Genomic DNA, 14,343 nt, shown 5'->3' with positions numbered 1-14,343 from the left:
CATGGCCACGCCCCTGCCTATTTCTGTAATCTCTTCGAGTCCCACAACTCTCCGGGATTTCTGCGCTCCTCCAATTATGGCCCCTGCACATCCCCAATTTTAATCACTCCACCAGTGGCAGTCATGCCTTCAGCTGCCTGGGTCCTAAGCTCTGGAATTCCCTCACTAAATCTCTCTTTCCTCCTTTAAGACACTTCTTAATACCTACCTGTTTGACCAAGCTTTTGGTCACGCCAATTTAACATCTCCTTTAGCTTGGTGTCCAGTTTTGTCTGATCATGCTTCTGTGAAGCACATTGGGATATTCTTCTGTTATATAGATACGTGTTGTTATTACCACTTTTTCTCATCTGTAGTTATCTTGTGAAGCTTTACTCAGTTTGTAAATATATCATTAATTAAATGATCGGCAGAAGGTGCCAATAACGTATCCACTTTCATATTTATTGCAGTGACAAGGGGCTGAATTTTCCCTTGAGGGGCAGGAAGCAAGAGTCCAGACTATTTCCAGGTCCCCCCTCCCTGGGGGGAAACAGTCACTCACTGGGATTTTTATGGAGGTGCCCACTTAATTGGCATGGAGTCCAATTAAAGGCAGCAGGCAGGCTCTTGAAGCTGGAGGGCCAATCAGAGGCCTTCTAGCTTGACAGAAGTAGCAGGCTGCAGTAGAGGGTGAGTAACTGAGAGGGCGTTTCAACTTGGAGATGCCCTTTCACCAACTTCTTTAAAACTTCAAATAAAAAGCAGCCAGGCCATCACTTTGGGGAGTTTAGGGATGGGCAATAAATGCTGGCCTAACCAGTGACGCCAACATACCATGAATGAACTAGAAAAAAGTTGCGGGGGGGGGGGGAGGGGAATCCCTCTACAGTGCAGCCTTTTCCTGCACCTCTCACCCAGGCAGGCAGGGGGGCCTCTAGGCCCGACACCCCGGCCTGCCACTGGATGCCAGCCTCCAGGCACCTAAACTGCCCCCTCGATGTGTCAGGAAACCGGAAGCTGATTGGAAAATCCCAGTCGGCATCCTATAAGAGCCCTTAACAAGCCTCTTAATGCGCCTAATTGGTTACCCACCCCGTGGGGCTGGGCAGCCCTGTTGGCCCCAAACACAGCTCAGCAAAAATGGCCAATGCCAGGAACGGGGTCGGGAAACAGCATGCCGGCCGGCACCAGTATTTTCATGCCCCATCCTGCTCTATTCCCAACCTTGGCATGGCGCAAACATTCAGCCCCAGATGTCCTATATGGACATCTCAGATAGGTCTGGTGCCATTGTTAGTTCTCCACACTACATATGACCACGTCTGAAATGGAGCTGAAGGAACCAACAAAAGTTCCTTAATGAGAATATTTCTGAATTTCTCTCACCCATCTCTAACATTCTTCAAATAATTATTTCTGCAACATTTTATTTAACCGTCGATAAACATGATAAAAGACAAAACATTTTTCCCTGCAGTTTGACATTCCTGCGGATGTCAAAACTCCTTTAACAGAAAAACTTCAGACTATTGTAAACCCATGAACAGCACTGCAGATATCTAGATTCCCATTGGGACTATGCTCAGACTACTAACTTATTTAATTTGTGACCTTTCACTTTCCCAAAAGCTGAATCCCACTGTCTGTCAGTATTGACTTGGCTGCATGTGAAAGGCTGTTATGTCTATCGTCCTCACACAGACTCCACTGTGGGGATGTTTTACTTTGCAAAAACATAGCCAGTAAAAAGAGTGCTACAGTAAATGGTTCAGAGCTATTGAATGCGTTGAGAACAGGCATCAGTTTTAACTTTCCTGCATTAATTTTTGACTGGTAGAAAATCCAACTTGAATTGGAAGCAGAAGAAATGAATTATAAATTTAAAAAAGAGTGTATTTGGCAAGTTACTCTCCCCATCCGCCAGGTACTGGACAAGTGAAGCACTGATAAGATCATGGGGTGTATCTTAAACTCGTCAGGAACTTTAGCAAAACTGTGCTTCATACTGTTAACCAATTAAGCGATATGGGGCAAAGGCGGGGATATGGAGTTTGGTCACAGATCAGCCATGATCTCATTGAATGGCACGGAACAGGTTCAAAGAGCTCTGTAGCCTCCTCCTGTTCCTATGTATTCGCATCTATTTTTCCTCTGAAGTTAGTGAACAGCAGAAAACGTACCTGTTTATCATGTGATATCATGTTAGAAGATTGGGTAGGACAGTGCGGGTGATAGTATTTCTATCTCTTTAGAGATTCCCGTATTTACAAGAAGCATGATTCCCGGTGAGGAATGACAAGGAACTCCCAGGATCACTCAGCCGAAAGAATCTGCAGCCACTTTGGAAACTATGAAAAGGGCAACTGAAAATTTCAGAGAAAACATATCCTGCGGGGTACTCCGGAAATATACACTAGTGCAGGCCCTTCGAAACTGTGTACTTTCACTCTCTGGTTTTGTGTCAATGCAATACAAAGACTGTATTGCATCGATATATAAAGTGCAATACAATTGGACAATTACATCAGGGATGGCACTATTGTGTTAAGTTCAAACAGACCCACAGGATACTTCCAATCAGCCAGTCGTGCAAGAGCACCATGCCAAAGTGTGCTAAAATAATTCAACACCAAACAGCCCAATAAGCACTCACCATTTAAGTCTAATTTCTGCAGGTGCTCCTTAAACGCCAGGGCTTTCACCACTTCATTTGCTGCGTCCTTCTTTATTTCCCCATAGGAAAGATTCAGCTCCTATTCAAGACACAGGAAATTCACTTAACTACCTGGGAGAGATTAATTCACCATCCTGAGCTATTCATTAATGGTTTTCAAATTATTGACAGCATACTGGTTACTTTGTGACTGTCTATTATAATTGGATTGCAGCATTAGCTGCTTCACTTTTTAAATTGTTGCACTCTGTTTTACGAAGGTAACGTATTTCACAGAAGAACCTACTCAGTCTGATACGGCATCATACTCCTCCTTACCCAAAACCAGTCTGTTCCGTGCTTCCCCCAGCACTTGACTTTTTTTTTATTCATTCATGGGATGTGGGCATCGCTGGCCAGGCTAGCATTTATTGCCCATCCCTAATTGCCCTTGGGAAGGTGATGGTGAGCTGCCTTCTTGAACCGTTGCAGTCCATGTGGGTAGGTACACCCACAGTGCTGTTAGGAAGGGAAGTTCCAGGATTTTGACCCAGCGACAGTGAAGGAACGGCGATATAGTTCCAAGTCAGGATGGTGTGTGGCTTGGAGGGGAAGTTGCAGGTGGTGGTGTTCCCATGCATTTGCTGCCTTTGTCCTTCTAGTTGGTAGAGGTCGCGGGTTTGGAAGGTGCTGTCTAAGGAGCCTTGGTGCGTTGCTGCAGTGCATCTTGTAGATGGTACACACTGCTGCCACTGTGCGTTGCTGGTGGAGTGAGTGAATGTTTGTAGATGGGGTGCCATCAAGTGGGCTGCTTTGTCCTGGATGGTGTCGAGCTTCTTGAGTGTTGTTGGAGCTGCACCCATCCAGGCAAGTGGAGAGTATTCCATCACACTCCTGACTTGTGCCTTGTAGATGGTGGACAGGCTTTGGGGAGTCAGGAGGTGAGTTACTCGCCACAGGATTCCTAGCCTCTGATCTGCTGTAGCCACAGTATTTATATGGCTACTCCAGTTCAGTTTCTGGTCAATGGTAGCCCCTAGGATGTTGATAGTGGGGGATTCAGCGATGGTAAAGCCATTGAATGTCAAGCAGTGGTTCAAGAAGGCAGCTCACCACCACCTTTTCAAGGACAATCAGGGAAGGACAATAAATGCTGGCCTGGCCAGTGATGCCCACATCCCATGAACGAATGAAAAAAACCTTCAGTGATAATGTCCAGACAGTTTCTGCCCACCTAAAACATGTCCTTGCCACTGTTTACATGGCAATGAGTGTCAGAGATCTGCCAACTCGGCTAAGTCACTCTCGTCCCATATAGTGACTGAGGTAGTCCCGATTATGGAAATAATTTATGCCTGAGTACAAATGGTAATCTCCTGCCTCCTCAACCAAAACTATGTTATGGTGATCTAAGCATATGGAAGCTGATTTGGAACATTATCCTGCTCTACATTCACTTCCATGCCCCAATTTCTAAAGGCTGTCTACTCAAAAGCAGAATTACTGATAGGCCCTCATAGTGCATTACTTTGTTAGTTACAATTTTCCTTCGTATTATTGGCTACACATTCAACCTTTAAATGAACTACCTTTGATTTGCAGCATGAGTGTGTAGTACACTAAAGCCCAAACAGTAGAGCAGTTTTCTGTATCATTTTAACCACAAAGTCAGTGATAAAGGCCATTCATAGATTACAGCTTGAAGTTCTATAAACTGAGCAGAAGTTCAGGAAAAATTGTAGATTAAATCTACAGCCTTAAAAAGGTTCTCAGATCTACACTGCAGCTTGTGTGGAGCAGTGATTGACAAACAGTTTTAACCTAAAATTGTTTGCCTTAAATCCCAATTTTTGACATTGCAAAGTTTTTCTCTATGAAAATAAAGCTTGGACTAACAGACCGAGAATAAGTTTCTCCTTAATCCCAAATAGAATCAAGCAAAAAAAAAACACAGGATCTCAACTTAACCAGAGTGGTTCCACAGTGTTTCTTTTGCCTTTAGTCTTCCGACTGTAAGAATCTAGTGAAGGCAGTAGCTGACTAGGATTTTCAGATGCACCGCAGGATGGTGCCAAGTGGTCTTCCGCATTTTGTTCACTTGGGCAACTTGATGAGGCGCAGAATTGGTCAAAATTGATTACAATGGTAGAACATTGAGTTTTCAAGACCATTCACTACGTTACATTAGAAACAGAAACAGAACATTCAGTCCAAATGGTCTATACCGGTGTTTATGTTCCAAATGAGCCTCCTCCAACCCTATTCATCTCACCCTATCAACATTATATTCCTTTCTCCCTCATGTGCTTATCTAGCTTCCCCTTAAATGCATCCATACTATTTGCCTCAACTACTCCCTATGTTAGCAAGTTCCACATACTAATCACTCTCTGGGTAAAGAGGTTTCTCCTGAATTCATTACTGGATTTAAGTAGAGAGGTTATGCGACAGTTATACAGGGCATTGGTGAGACCACATCTGGAGTTCTGTGTACAGTATTGGTCTCCTTATTTAAGGAAGGATGTAAATGCGTTGGAAGCAGTTCAGAGGTTTACTAGACTAATACCTGGAATGGGTGGATTGTCTTATGAGGAAAGGTTGGACAGGCTAGGCTTGTATCCGCTGGAGTTTAGAAGAGTAAGAAGTGACTTGATTAAAACATATAAGATCCTGAGGGGTCTTGACAGGGTGGATGTGGAAAGGATGTTTCCCCTTGTGGGAGAATCTAGAACTAGGGGTCACTGTTTAAAAATAAGGGGTCGCCCATTTAAGACAGAGATGAGGAGAAATATTTTCTCTCAGAGGGTCGTGATACTTTGGAACTCTCTTCCTCAAAAGGTGGTGGAAGCAGAGTCTTTGAATATTTTTAAGGAGGGGATGAAAGGTTATTGGGAGTAGGTGGGAATGTGAAGTTGAGGTTGCACTCAGATCAGCCATGATCTTGTTGAATGGCGGAACAGGCTTGAGGGGCCGAATGGCCTACTCCTGCTCCTAATTTATATGTTTGTATTGTCCTGCAAGGCCATCTGCAGTTTCCCAAGTGAAAGTTGGCAGCCTTCCACCAGCCATGCTGCAGCCACCAGGGCAGCCCTGTGAAGCAGCACAAGGACAGGCAAGTACACCCACAGGACAATGATGGTGAAGGGTGGTCCTAAGGGAACCAGAGTCTGAGTATGTGCTCATGGGGAACCCATCCGGAGCAAAGGTGTCCCAAATGCCTCCTCCCTGCCTCCTCCTCCTCTCTCCAGGTAGAGGTTCCCTTCTCCGCAGCCTTTACTCCATCTCTTTGTTGTGTTGCAGCCCCCATACCTGTTGCAGCCTTTGTGTGGATATGTCACCAAATCCTCTGCCCTCCCTGTGAGGATGCAGCAACACTCCCTCATGTCAAATCCAGCAACTCACCACAACACTTCCAAAAACACTCCACAGTACCTCCACAAACCTTTCAATATCAGAAGCTAGTCTAAATCATCTTACCTGCAAGTTGGATTGCCCTTTAAACAGCACTAGTGAGGGTTCCCTCTTGTAACTGAACGCCTGTTTTTTTGTGAGTGGTCTGCGGACCTGCATGGTCCAAGTTTGAAGAACATGCATCAAGTTAGCTGGAACAGCTGTTTGACGATATGATCTGGCCAATTGGGAAGCTTCTGGCATATGCACGACACGCCCAAGCTGGGGCCCTTCCCAGCATGGTGCGCCATGCGGGGCACGTTGAAAGCGACAGGAAGCACTGTGCATGCCATTCTGCGGGCTTCTGTCTTCCATAGAACCAGCTACGGAGTGGAATTTCCAGCCCTAAATATCATGTGTCATCAATCGAACATGGGAAATACTTCACTGATGACCTAATGATCAAATTGCCTGCCTGTTATATAAGCGATATTTCCCATGGCCCATAAGTGGATACACAACATTCTGTTGGTCAATGTGGAACATTTATTTAATTGAAACACTGTTCATACTGGTATGCATTCCTAAAGATGGGGAGCAATGGTGTCAAATAAGGCCACCAAAACCAATCTTGCTACAGTGCTTTACTAAGGTCCAAAATAAATCTACGTGTCTGTTGTATTCAGTGGCTGTCATTCAGCTGCTTGTGTGGGATATATAGCAGCTTCCACTTACTTAACAACAAATGAGCTCATTTGCACTTTAACCTTTGCTCTGTTGAAATTCTGTCATGAAAGTGGGTAACTAAGAGTAATTACAGAGCAATAATCCAATCAAGAGACAGAATGACACTGAACAGAAATAGCAAAGCTCAGGGGGATAGATTATAATTAATATTTGACCCTTGAGATTGGATTACAGACTTGAAAACACTCCCTAATCGTTATAATGTGCACTCTTCCAGTTTTAGGCAGGATCATTATCTGGTTTTGGCTCATTTTCTGCTGCAGGACGGCAGCTGCCGGTGAGTTCCATGCCCCATATGAGTGGCAATGTTTAAAAAATTGTCGTAGTGCCTGATTTCATTCCTGTAGATTTATCAAGAAACAAACTGAGAATTGAGTGGCACAGAGTCAGAGTGGCACCAAGCGTAACCACATAATGCAGATTAATTTATAAGTGCCTCCTGCTCCGCTCATTTTCCAATCTGAGCCAGGGCAAGTGGGTATTAAAGATTAGGTGGTAAGAGTTCTTGCAGAGGATAGTGGATGGGTGCAGCCCAGGTAATCTCTGGTACATAATAGTCAAGTTAAAGAGCACCTTTAGGTTTGTTGGCACACTTTCCACACATTAAGTTACTAGTTTCATTTCATAGCAGACGTGGGTGTTCTATGTAAACTGCCTTTCTTGCAGTGATTGTGAGACCTCTTAAGAGTGCTGGGGAAGAAAGCCTGAATTGTATCAATGTTATTAAAAATATTAAAATATATCTGTAAATTGCTTGCAGTGAAATTCCTCGCTCAGTGTCCTTTGCATATGACCGGTGCAGTCACAATCATCACAGGGCTGTTGAAAGAAATGGGTTTTCTGACAAGCTGCCACATTACCCTAAATGTTATGAAGGGAAACTTCAGTGCATTTTGTTCAAAACTCTTGCAGGTGAGACAGCTTGAGAAACACAGCCTCAAATCACTGTCCTCATTCAGATTACATCAGTGGAACAGGTTTACACAAAACATCTGCTGACTCTACCCAGGAGTTTGAATGCACAGACATGTAACATGGAGTGACACTGGGTCATCAGTAAATATGTTTATCATCTTTACAGCTTTCTGGATTCAATATTGAGTTCAATAATTTCAGATCACAACCTCTACTCCCATTTTCTCCGACTGTATGTGTTGGCAATGATTCTGCAATTACCATTTACACCTCCTCTAGACCCATCTTTTGCCTTGCACCTTTTGTTATTTAATCTCTCCTGCCTTCCACCCTATCATAGACCTTCCCTTTTGTTCCTTCCTCCCCTCCGTCCCTTCCCTGCCTTTGTACTTGCTTAAAGCCTGTTGCATCTCTAACTTTTTCCAGTTCTGATGAAAGATTATTGACCTGAAACATTATCTTTGCTTCGTGCTCCACAGACGCTGCCTGACCTGCTCAGAAATTCCAGCATTTCCTGCTTTCACTTCAATGAGTATGTTGATATTTATATATCAGGATCATCAAAGTTGTCTTTGCCATTGTTTCTGTGTTGGTAGATTGGTTAAAAACAGATAGTTTTCCAAATCTAAATTCTATGGAGGCAAAATTGGATAGTGCCAGAAATCAGGTGCGGGAATGATATTAACCCACGCCTGTTTGAAATAATGCAAACAGCATGCAAACTTGGTACAAAATCAGAAAATGTTGGAAGCACTCAGCAGGACAGGCAACATCTGTGGAGAGAAAACAGAGTTAACGTTTCAGCTCTGTGACCTTTCATCAGATTTCCAGCAGGGATCAGTGCTTGGGTCTAAGTTGTTCACAATATATATCAATGATTTGGATGTGGGGACCAAATGTAATATTTCCAAGTTCGCGGATGACACAAAACTAGGTGGGAATCTGTGTTGTGAGGAAGATGCAAAGCGGCTTCACGGGGATTTGGACAGACTTGGTGAGTGGGCGAGAATGTGGCAGATGGAATATAATGTGGAAAAATGTGAGGTTATCCACTTTGGTAGGAGGAACAGATGTGCAGAGTATTACTTAAATGGTAAGAGATTAGAAAGTGTAGATGTACAAAGGGACCTGGGTGTTCTGGTCAATAAGTCACTGAAAGCTAACATGCAGGTGCAGCAAGCAATTAGGAAGGCTAATGATATGTTAGCCTTTACAACCAATGAAGTACTTTTGAACTGTAGTTACTGCTGTAGAAAATGCAATAGCCAATTTGTGCACAGCAAGCTCCCGCAAACAGCAATGTGATAATGACCAGATAATCTGTGTTTGTGATGTTGACTGACGGATGAATGTTGGCCTGAACACCAAGGATGACTCCCCTGTTCTTCTTCAAAACAGCATCATAGATCTTTTACATCCACCTGACAGGGCAGACAGGACCTTGATCATCTGAAAGATGGCACCACCAACTCCCTTAGTACACCATTAACATATTGTTTGCCTTTGCTCCATGACCTTCTGGTCAGCTATTCTGTGACCTTGTCCTATTTACACCTTCTCCTTTGTTATCTCTTGCCCCACCCCTGCTTTACTTGCTTATAACCTTTTACATTTCTAATATTTGTTAGTTCTGAAGAAGGGTCACTGACCTGAAATGTTGACTCTGCTTCTCTCTCCACAGATGCTGCCAGACCTGAGTATTTCCATTATTTCTTGTTTTTACTCCCTCAGTACTGCACTAGGAGCATCAGCCTAGATTTTTTACACTCACATCCTAGATTGGGACTTGAACACAGAGCCTTCTGACTGAGAGGCAAGAGTACTGCCAACTGAGCCATGGTTGATACCTGCAAATGTTTGTTCCATTGGCAGGCCTTCCAGAAGGCCTGCTGTCACTTGCAGGCAGCATGACGGAGTCCATCCTTTCCAGTGTGGAAATGGTAGCCAACTTGGTGAAAGCACTTGTAGATCTGACCATGATGCAGCTTCTGATGGCCAATGTCTCCGCTTCCACTGCAGCATAAGCAGAGGCCACTCAATGTCTAAGTGCTGCAGTGGAATCTCTGACTGAGATCACAAAACCTCAGCTTGCTGCCATGCAGGCTCATCATGGCTGCGGATTAAAGGCCTGCTACCCGACCCAAACCCGATGGGACCCGTCGACATGTGTCGGGTTCGGGTCGGGTTGCACTTCCGGGTCCGGCATTCGGGCTTGGGTTGGGCCAGGTCGGACACGCTCTATCACAGGTAAGTGGCTCCACTGTTAATTTAATTTTTGAACCAGAAAGGTGGTTTTGTTACAGTTATTTTAAGATCAGCAAGAAAGTGAAAAATGGAAGGTAAGTTAACTGATGGTCGGGTCAGGTGCGAGAAAAAAATGGAAGGACTCGGGCTGGGTCGGGTTTCTTTTTGCAGAGGAGTGGGACAGAGGAGTGTGTCAATATTTGTAGGGAGTCCCCCTACTCCGTATGAAAAAAACTGCTAACCATTGCTTCAAGGGCTAAAGAATAATACAATGTTTGCCAAGCTTTACATGGATCATTATTTCTGAAGCTTGGCTTATTACAGCCACATGGCAACATGGAAGCAGTGCATTGTTAATTATTATTCTGGGATAACATTCTGAAAGCTGGACTTACTGCAAGTAATTATAGAGCTACAAAATGAATTTGAGAAGTTACAATGTGTTTTTGCACCTCTTTAATATAGGACAAACAGCTTGCTGCCTTGTAATTAGATTTTACTGTGTTAATGCCTGCACAGTATGCCTTCAAATCCCAGATATAATAGCAAACTGCTTGGATGTTCTTGCAATCCATGCAACTAAATTTTTGACACCATTCTCTCTAGCGGCAACTATGATCAAGCTTAAATGCCATTATGAAGGTGATCAACATCAAACACTGAGAAAACAATCTAATATCAGGGCAACATTAAAATGCCAGCAGCAATACAATTTATTTATTTAGAGATACAGCACTGAAACAGGCCCTTTGGCCCACCAAGTCTGTGCCGACCAACAACCACCCATTTATCCAAATCCTACATTAACCCCATATTCTCTACCACATCCCCACCCTCCACCTACACTAGGGGCAATTTACAACAGCCAATTTACCTATCAACCTGCAAGCCTTTGGCTGTGGGAGGAAACCGGAGTACCCGGCGGAAACCCACACAAACACAGGGAGAACTCGCAAACTCCACACAGGCAGTACCCAGAACTGAACCCGGGTCACTGGACCTGTGAGGCTGCAGTGCTAACCACTGTGCCACCCCAAGCAGAGAAGGGCTCGTCTGGGATTTGAATCCAGGACCTCTCACACATTCATCATGTATACACCTGAAGCAAGAATCATACCACTAGACCAATGACCAAAATGAGCTTAATATATTTTTTTTGAAAAGGCGTTGAGTCGACACACATAGGAAAAGTACATAGAAGCTTTCCTGGCTGTTTAAGCATTAGAGTGAGGGCAGGCCGTTGAACCCACATTCAGAGATAACCCTTGAGCAAATAGGTCAATCGCATCATTAATATGATGAGGTGTTAAATTATCTGGATGCCTTCATCTTTTTTAAATCCAGGGTAAAGACTTGTCTTAATAGATGATGTTTAATTTTCCAGAAGCTGGCTCTATACAGCTACCACCAAGTCCAGGGGAAGGGATCCTGTGGTGCTATCCAAGTGCCAGGTTTCCTGAGCTAGCTTTTTGCTCAGTAATGATGTGCCAGCTATGACTCAGTGGGTAGCTCAGCTCTGAGTCAGAAGCTTATGGGTTCAAGACCCACTCCAGTGATTTATGTACACAAAAGAATTGAGGCAGTAGAGTGCTGTCTTTCAGATGAGACGTTAAACTGATGCCCTGTTTACTCTGCAGGTGGCTGTAAAAGATATCAGGGCAATGTTTTGAAGAAAAGCAGGGGAGTTCTCCCTGGTCTCCTGGCCAATATTTATCCCTCAACCAACATCACCAGAACAGATTATCTGGTCATGATTGAATTGCTGTTTGTGGGAGCTTGCTGTGCACAATTTGACTGCTGAATTTCCTACATTACAACAGTGACTACAATTTAAAAATACTTCATTATCTATAAAGTACTTTGGGGGTGACCTGAGATCAGGTAAGGTGCTACATAAATGCAAGTACTTTTTTTAATAGAATCATAGAATGGTTACAGCATAGGAGGATATTCGGCCTGTCGAGTTTGTGCCAGCTCTCTGCAAGAGCCCTTTCCTTGTTGTCCTGAAAATTATTCTCTTCAGGTGCTTATCCAATTCCCTTTTGAAAGCCATGATTGAACCTGCCTCCACCACACTCTCCAGCTCCTAACCACTTGCTTTGTAAAAATGTTTTCATGTCGCCTTTGATTCTTTTGCCATTCACCTTAAATCGGTGTCCACTAGTTCTCGACCCTTCTGCCAATGGGAACAGTATCTCCCTATCTACTCTGTCTAGATCCCTCATGATTTTTAACACCTCGATCAAATCTCCTCTCACCCTTCTCTTTAAGAAGAACAGCCCCAGCTTCTCCAAACTATCCACACAATTGAAATTCCTCCTCCCTGGAACCATTCCCGTAAATCGTTCCTACACCCTCTTTAAAGCCTTCACAACTTTCCTGAAGTGTGGTGCCCAGAATTTGACACAATACTTGCAGTTGAGACCAAACCAGTGTTTTATAAGGGTTCAACACAACTTCCTTGCTTTTGTACTCTATGCTATTTATAAAGCCCAGGATCCCGTTTGCCCTTTTAACCACTTTTTTCTCAATCTGCCCTGCTACCTTCAATGATTTATGCACATATACCCCCAGGTTTCTTTGTTCTTGCACTCCTTTAGAACTATAACCTTTATTTTATATTGCCTCTTCTCGTTCCTCCTACAAAAATACATCACTTTACACTTCTCTGCATTAAATTTCATTTGCCACATGTCCGCCCATTCCACCAGCCTGTCTGTCTTCTCGAAGTTTATCATTATTCTCCTCATGGTTCACAATACTTCCAAGTTTTGTATCATCTGCAAATTTTTGTGCCCTGCATACCCAAGTCTAGGTCATTAATATAGGTTAAGAACAGCAGGGGTTCTAACACTGTCCCCGGGGAACTCCGCTGTATACCTTCCTCCAGTCTGAGAAAGAACCATTCACTGTCATTCAGTCAACTTCATATCCATGCTGCCACTGTCCCTTTATTGCATGGGCTTCAGCTTTGCTGGCAAGCCTATTATGTGACACTTTATCAAAAGCCTTTTGGAAGTCCAAAGAGACCACATCAACGGTATTAGGATCATCAACTGTCTCTGTTACCTCATCAAAAAACTCAATCAAGTTGGTTAAACACATTTTGCCTTTAACAAATCCATGCTAGCTTTCCTGAATTAGGAATCAAGGGATACGGAGAAAAGGTAGGTAAATGGAGATGATGCACAATCCGTCATAATCTAGTAGAATGGCAGAACAGGCTCGAGGGGCTGAATGGCCTCCCCCGTTCCTATTTTGCATGAAAATGTTCACAAGGAGTACAGTAATGACCCAAACAAATCTAATTTGATGCATGCGGGCTATGCCCAGGCAGCACCATCTGCCTTTAATTTGTGTATGTGCAGCACAGCATAGAGCCACTTAGCAATGCAGTGACCCAACCTCCAAGGCACTGAGGTTTAAACAGTTATTCTGCACGAGTTACAGCCACGACATCCTACATTGTTATTTCTGTCACTATTACATCCGAATTGAGTAATTCAAGTGTGGATTAGCCAGTCAACTCAGCCAAGCAGCAAAAATTTGCTAAAGTCTATCAGGAGGATTCCAGTACTTTGTTTTGGTCTTTGAACATTAGGGCTGGTGACTGATTGCCCAGGAGGTGCTTCAGTTGCAATCAGTCTGAGCAGTGGGTAGTCAGCGAGAGCCAGCTCCAACATTCGAAAAACAACTTGTTCCCTTCAGTGCAACTCCTAATTGGTCTAAATACTTTCTCTCCTGGCTCTTCTTAACAAGGAGATGCAAATAAACAGTCTGGCGTTAGCACCTGCAAATGGCAAAACCATTCTCTTACCTTGTTCACCTTCATTGCTTTCTATTTCCCTCCTGGTGTTTGATAAGGTATCTACCAAAACTCGTTTTAACATATTGTTTGCCTTTTCTCCGTGACCTTTTGGTCAGCTATGTGGCCTGGTCCAATCTGCACCTTCTCCTTTGTTATCTCTTGCCCAACCCCCACCTCACTTGTTTATAATCTGTGACTTTTCTAATATTTGTCAGTTCCGAAGAAGGGTCACTGACCCGAAACGTTAACTCTGCTTCTCTTTCCACAGATGCTGCCAGACCTGCTGAGTGAATCCAGCATTTCTTGTTTTTGTCTCTTAAAAGTACAGGTGTTCTGTCTCATTCAAACCCTTCTAATGGCCTGAAGGTGATCATTGACTCTCTTTGTTAATCTCACAGTATTTCTGTTCAAATTCTTATCCATGACCTTTCATAATCTTTATTTTCTCTTTGTTAATTTTCTCCCCTTTTCCTCCTGAACATAACATATGAATTAGGAGCAGGAGTAGGCCACTCAGCTCCTCAAGCATGCTCCGCCATTCAACAAGATCATGGCTGATCTGATTGTAACCTCAATTCCACATTCCTACCTATCCCTAATAACC

The 14,343-nt window shown here is 43.7% G+C and overlaps 2 protein-coding genes across 3 annotated transcripts in view; both read right to left on the bottom strand.

The window, feature by feature from the left end:
• The window catches only part of LOC137384469 (ran GTPase-activating protein 1-like), a 752,042-nt gene that overhangs the window by 122,706 nt on the left and 614,993 nt on the right, over positions 1 to 14,343 (bottom strand). For both annotated transcript variants that reach the window (XM_068058587.1, XM_068058588.1), the window contains exon 8: positions 2,636 to 2,735. In XM_068058587.1, coding sequence (XP_067914688.1) covers positions 2,636 to 2,735 — 100 coding nt within the window. The remainder of the gene's footprint in view (positions 1 to 2,635; positions 2,736 to 14,343) is intronic.
• The window catches only part of LOC137384470 (nucleoside diphosphate kinase), a 423,199-nt gene that overhangs the window by 369,268 nt on the left and 39,588 nt on the right, over positions 1 to 14,343 (bottom strand). The window lies entirely within an intron of this gene.

The sequence above is a fragment of the Heterodontus francisci genome, chromosome 26, assembly GCF_036365525.1.
Source record: "Heterodontus francisci isolate sHetFra1 chromosome 26, sHetFra1.hap1, whole genome shotgun sequence".
In the NCBI taxonomy this organism is placed as follows: domain Eukaryota; kingdom Metazoa; phylum Chordata; class Chondrichthyes; order Heterodontiformes; family Heterodontidae; genus Heterodontus; species Heterodontus francisci.
Note: the sequence above shows the minus strand (reverse complement) of the source record. Positions and strands in the feature narration are given on the sequence as shown.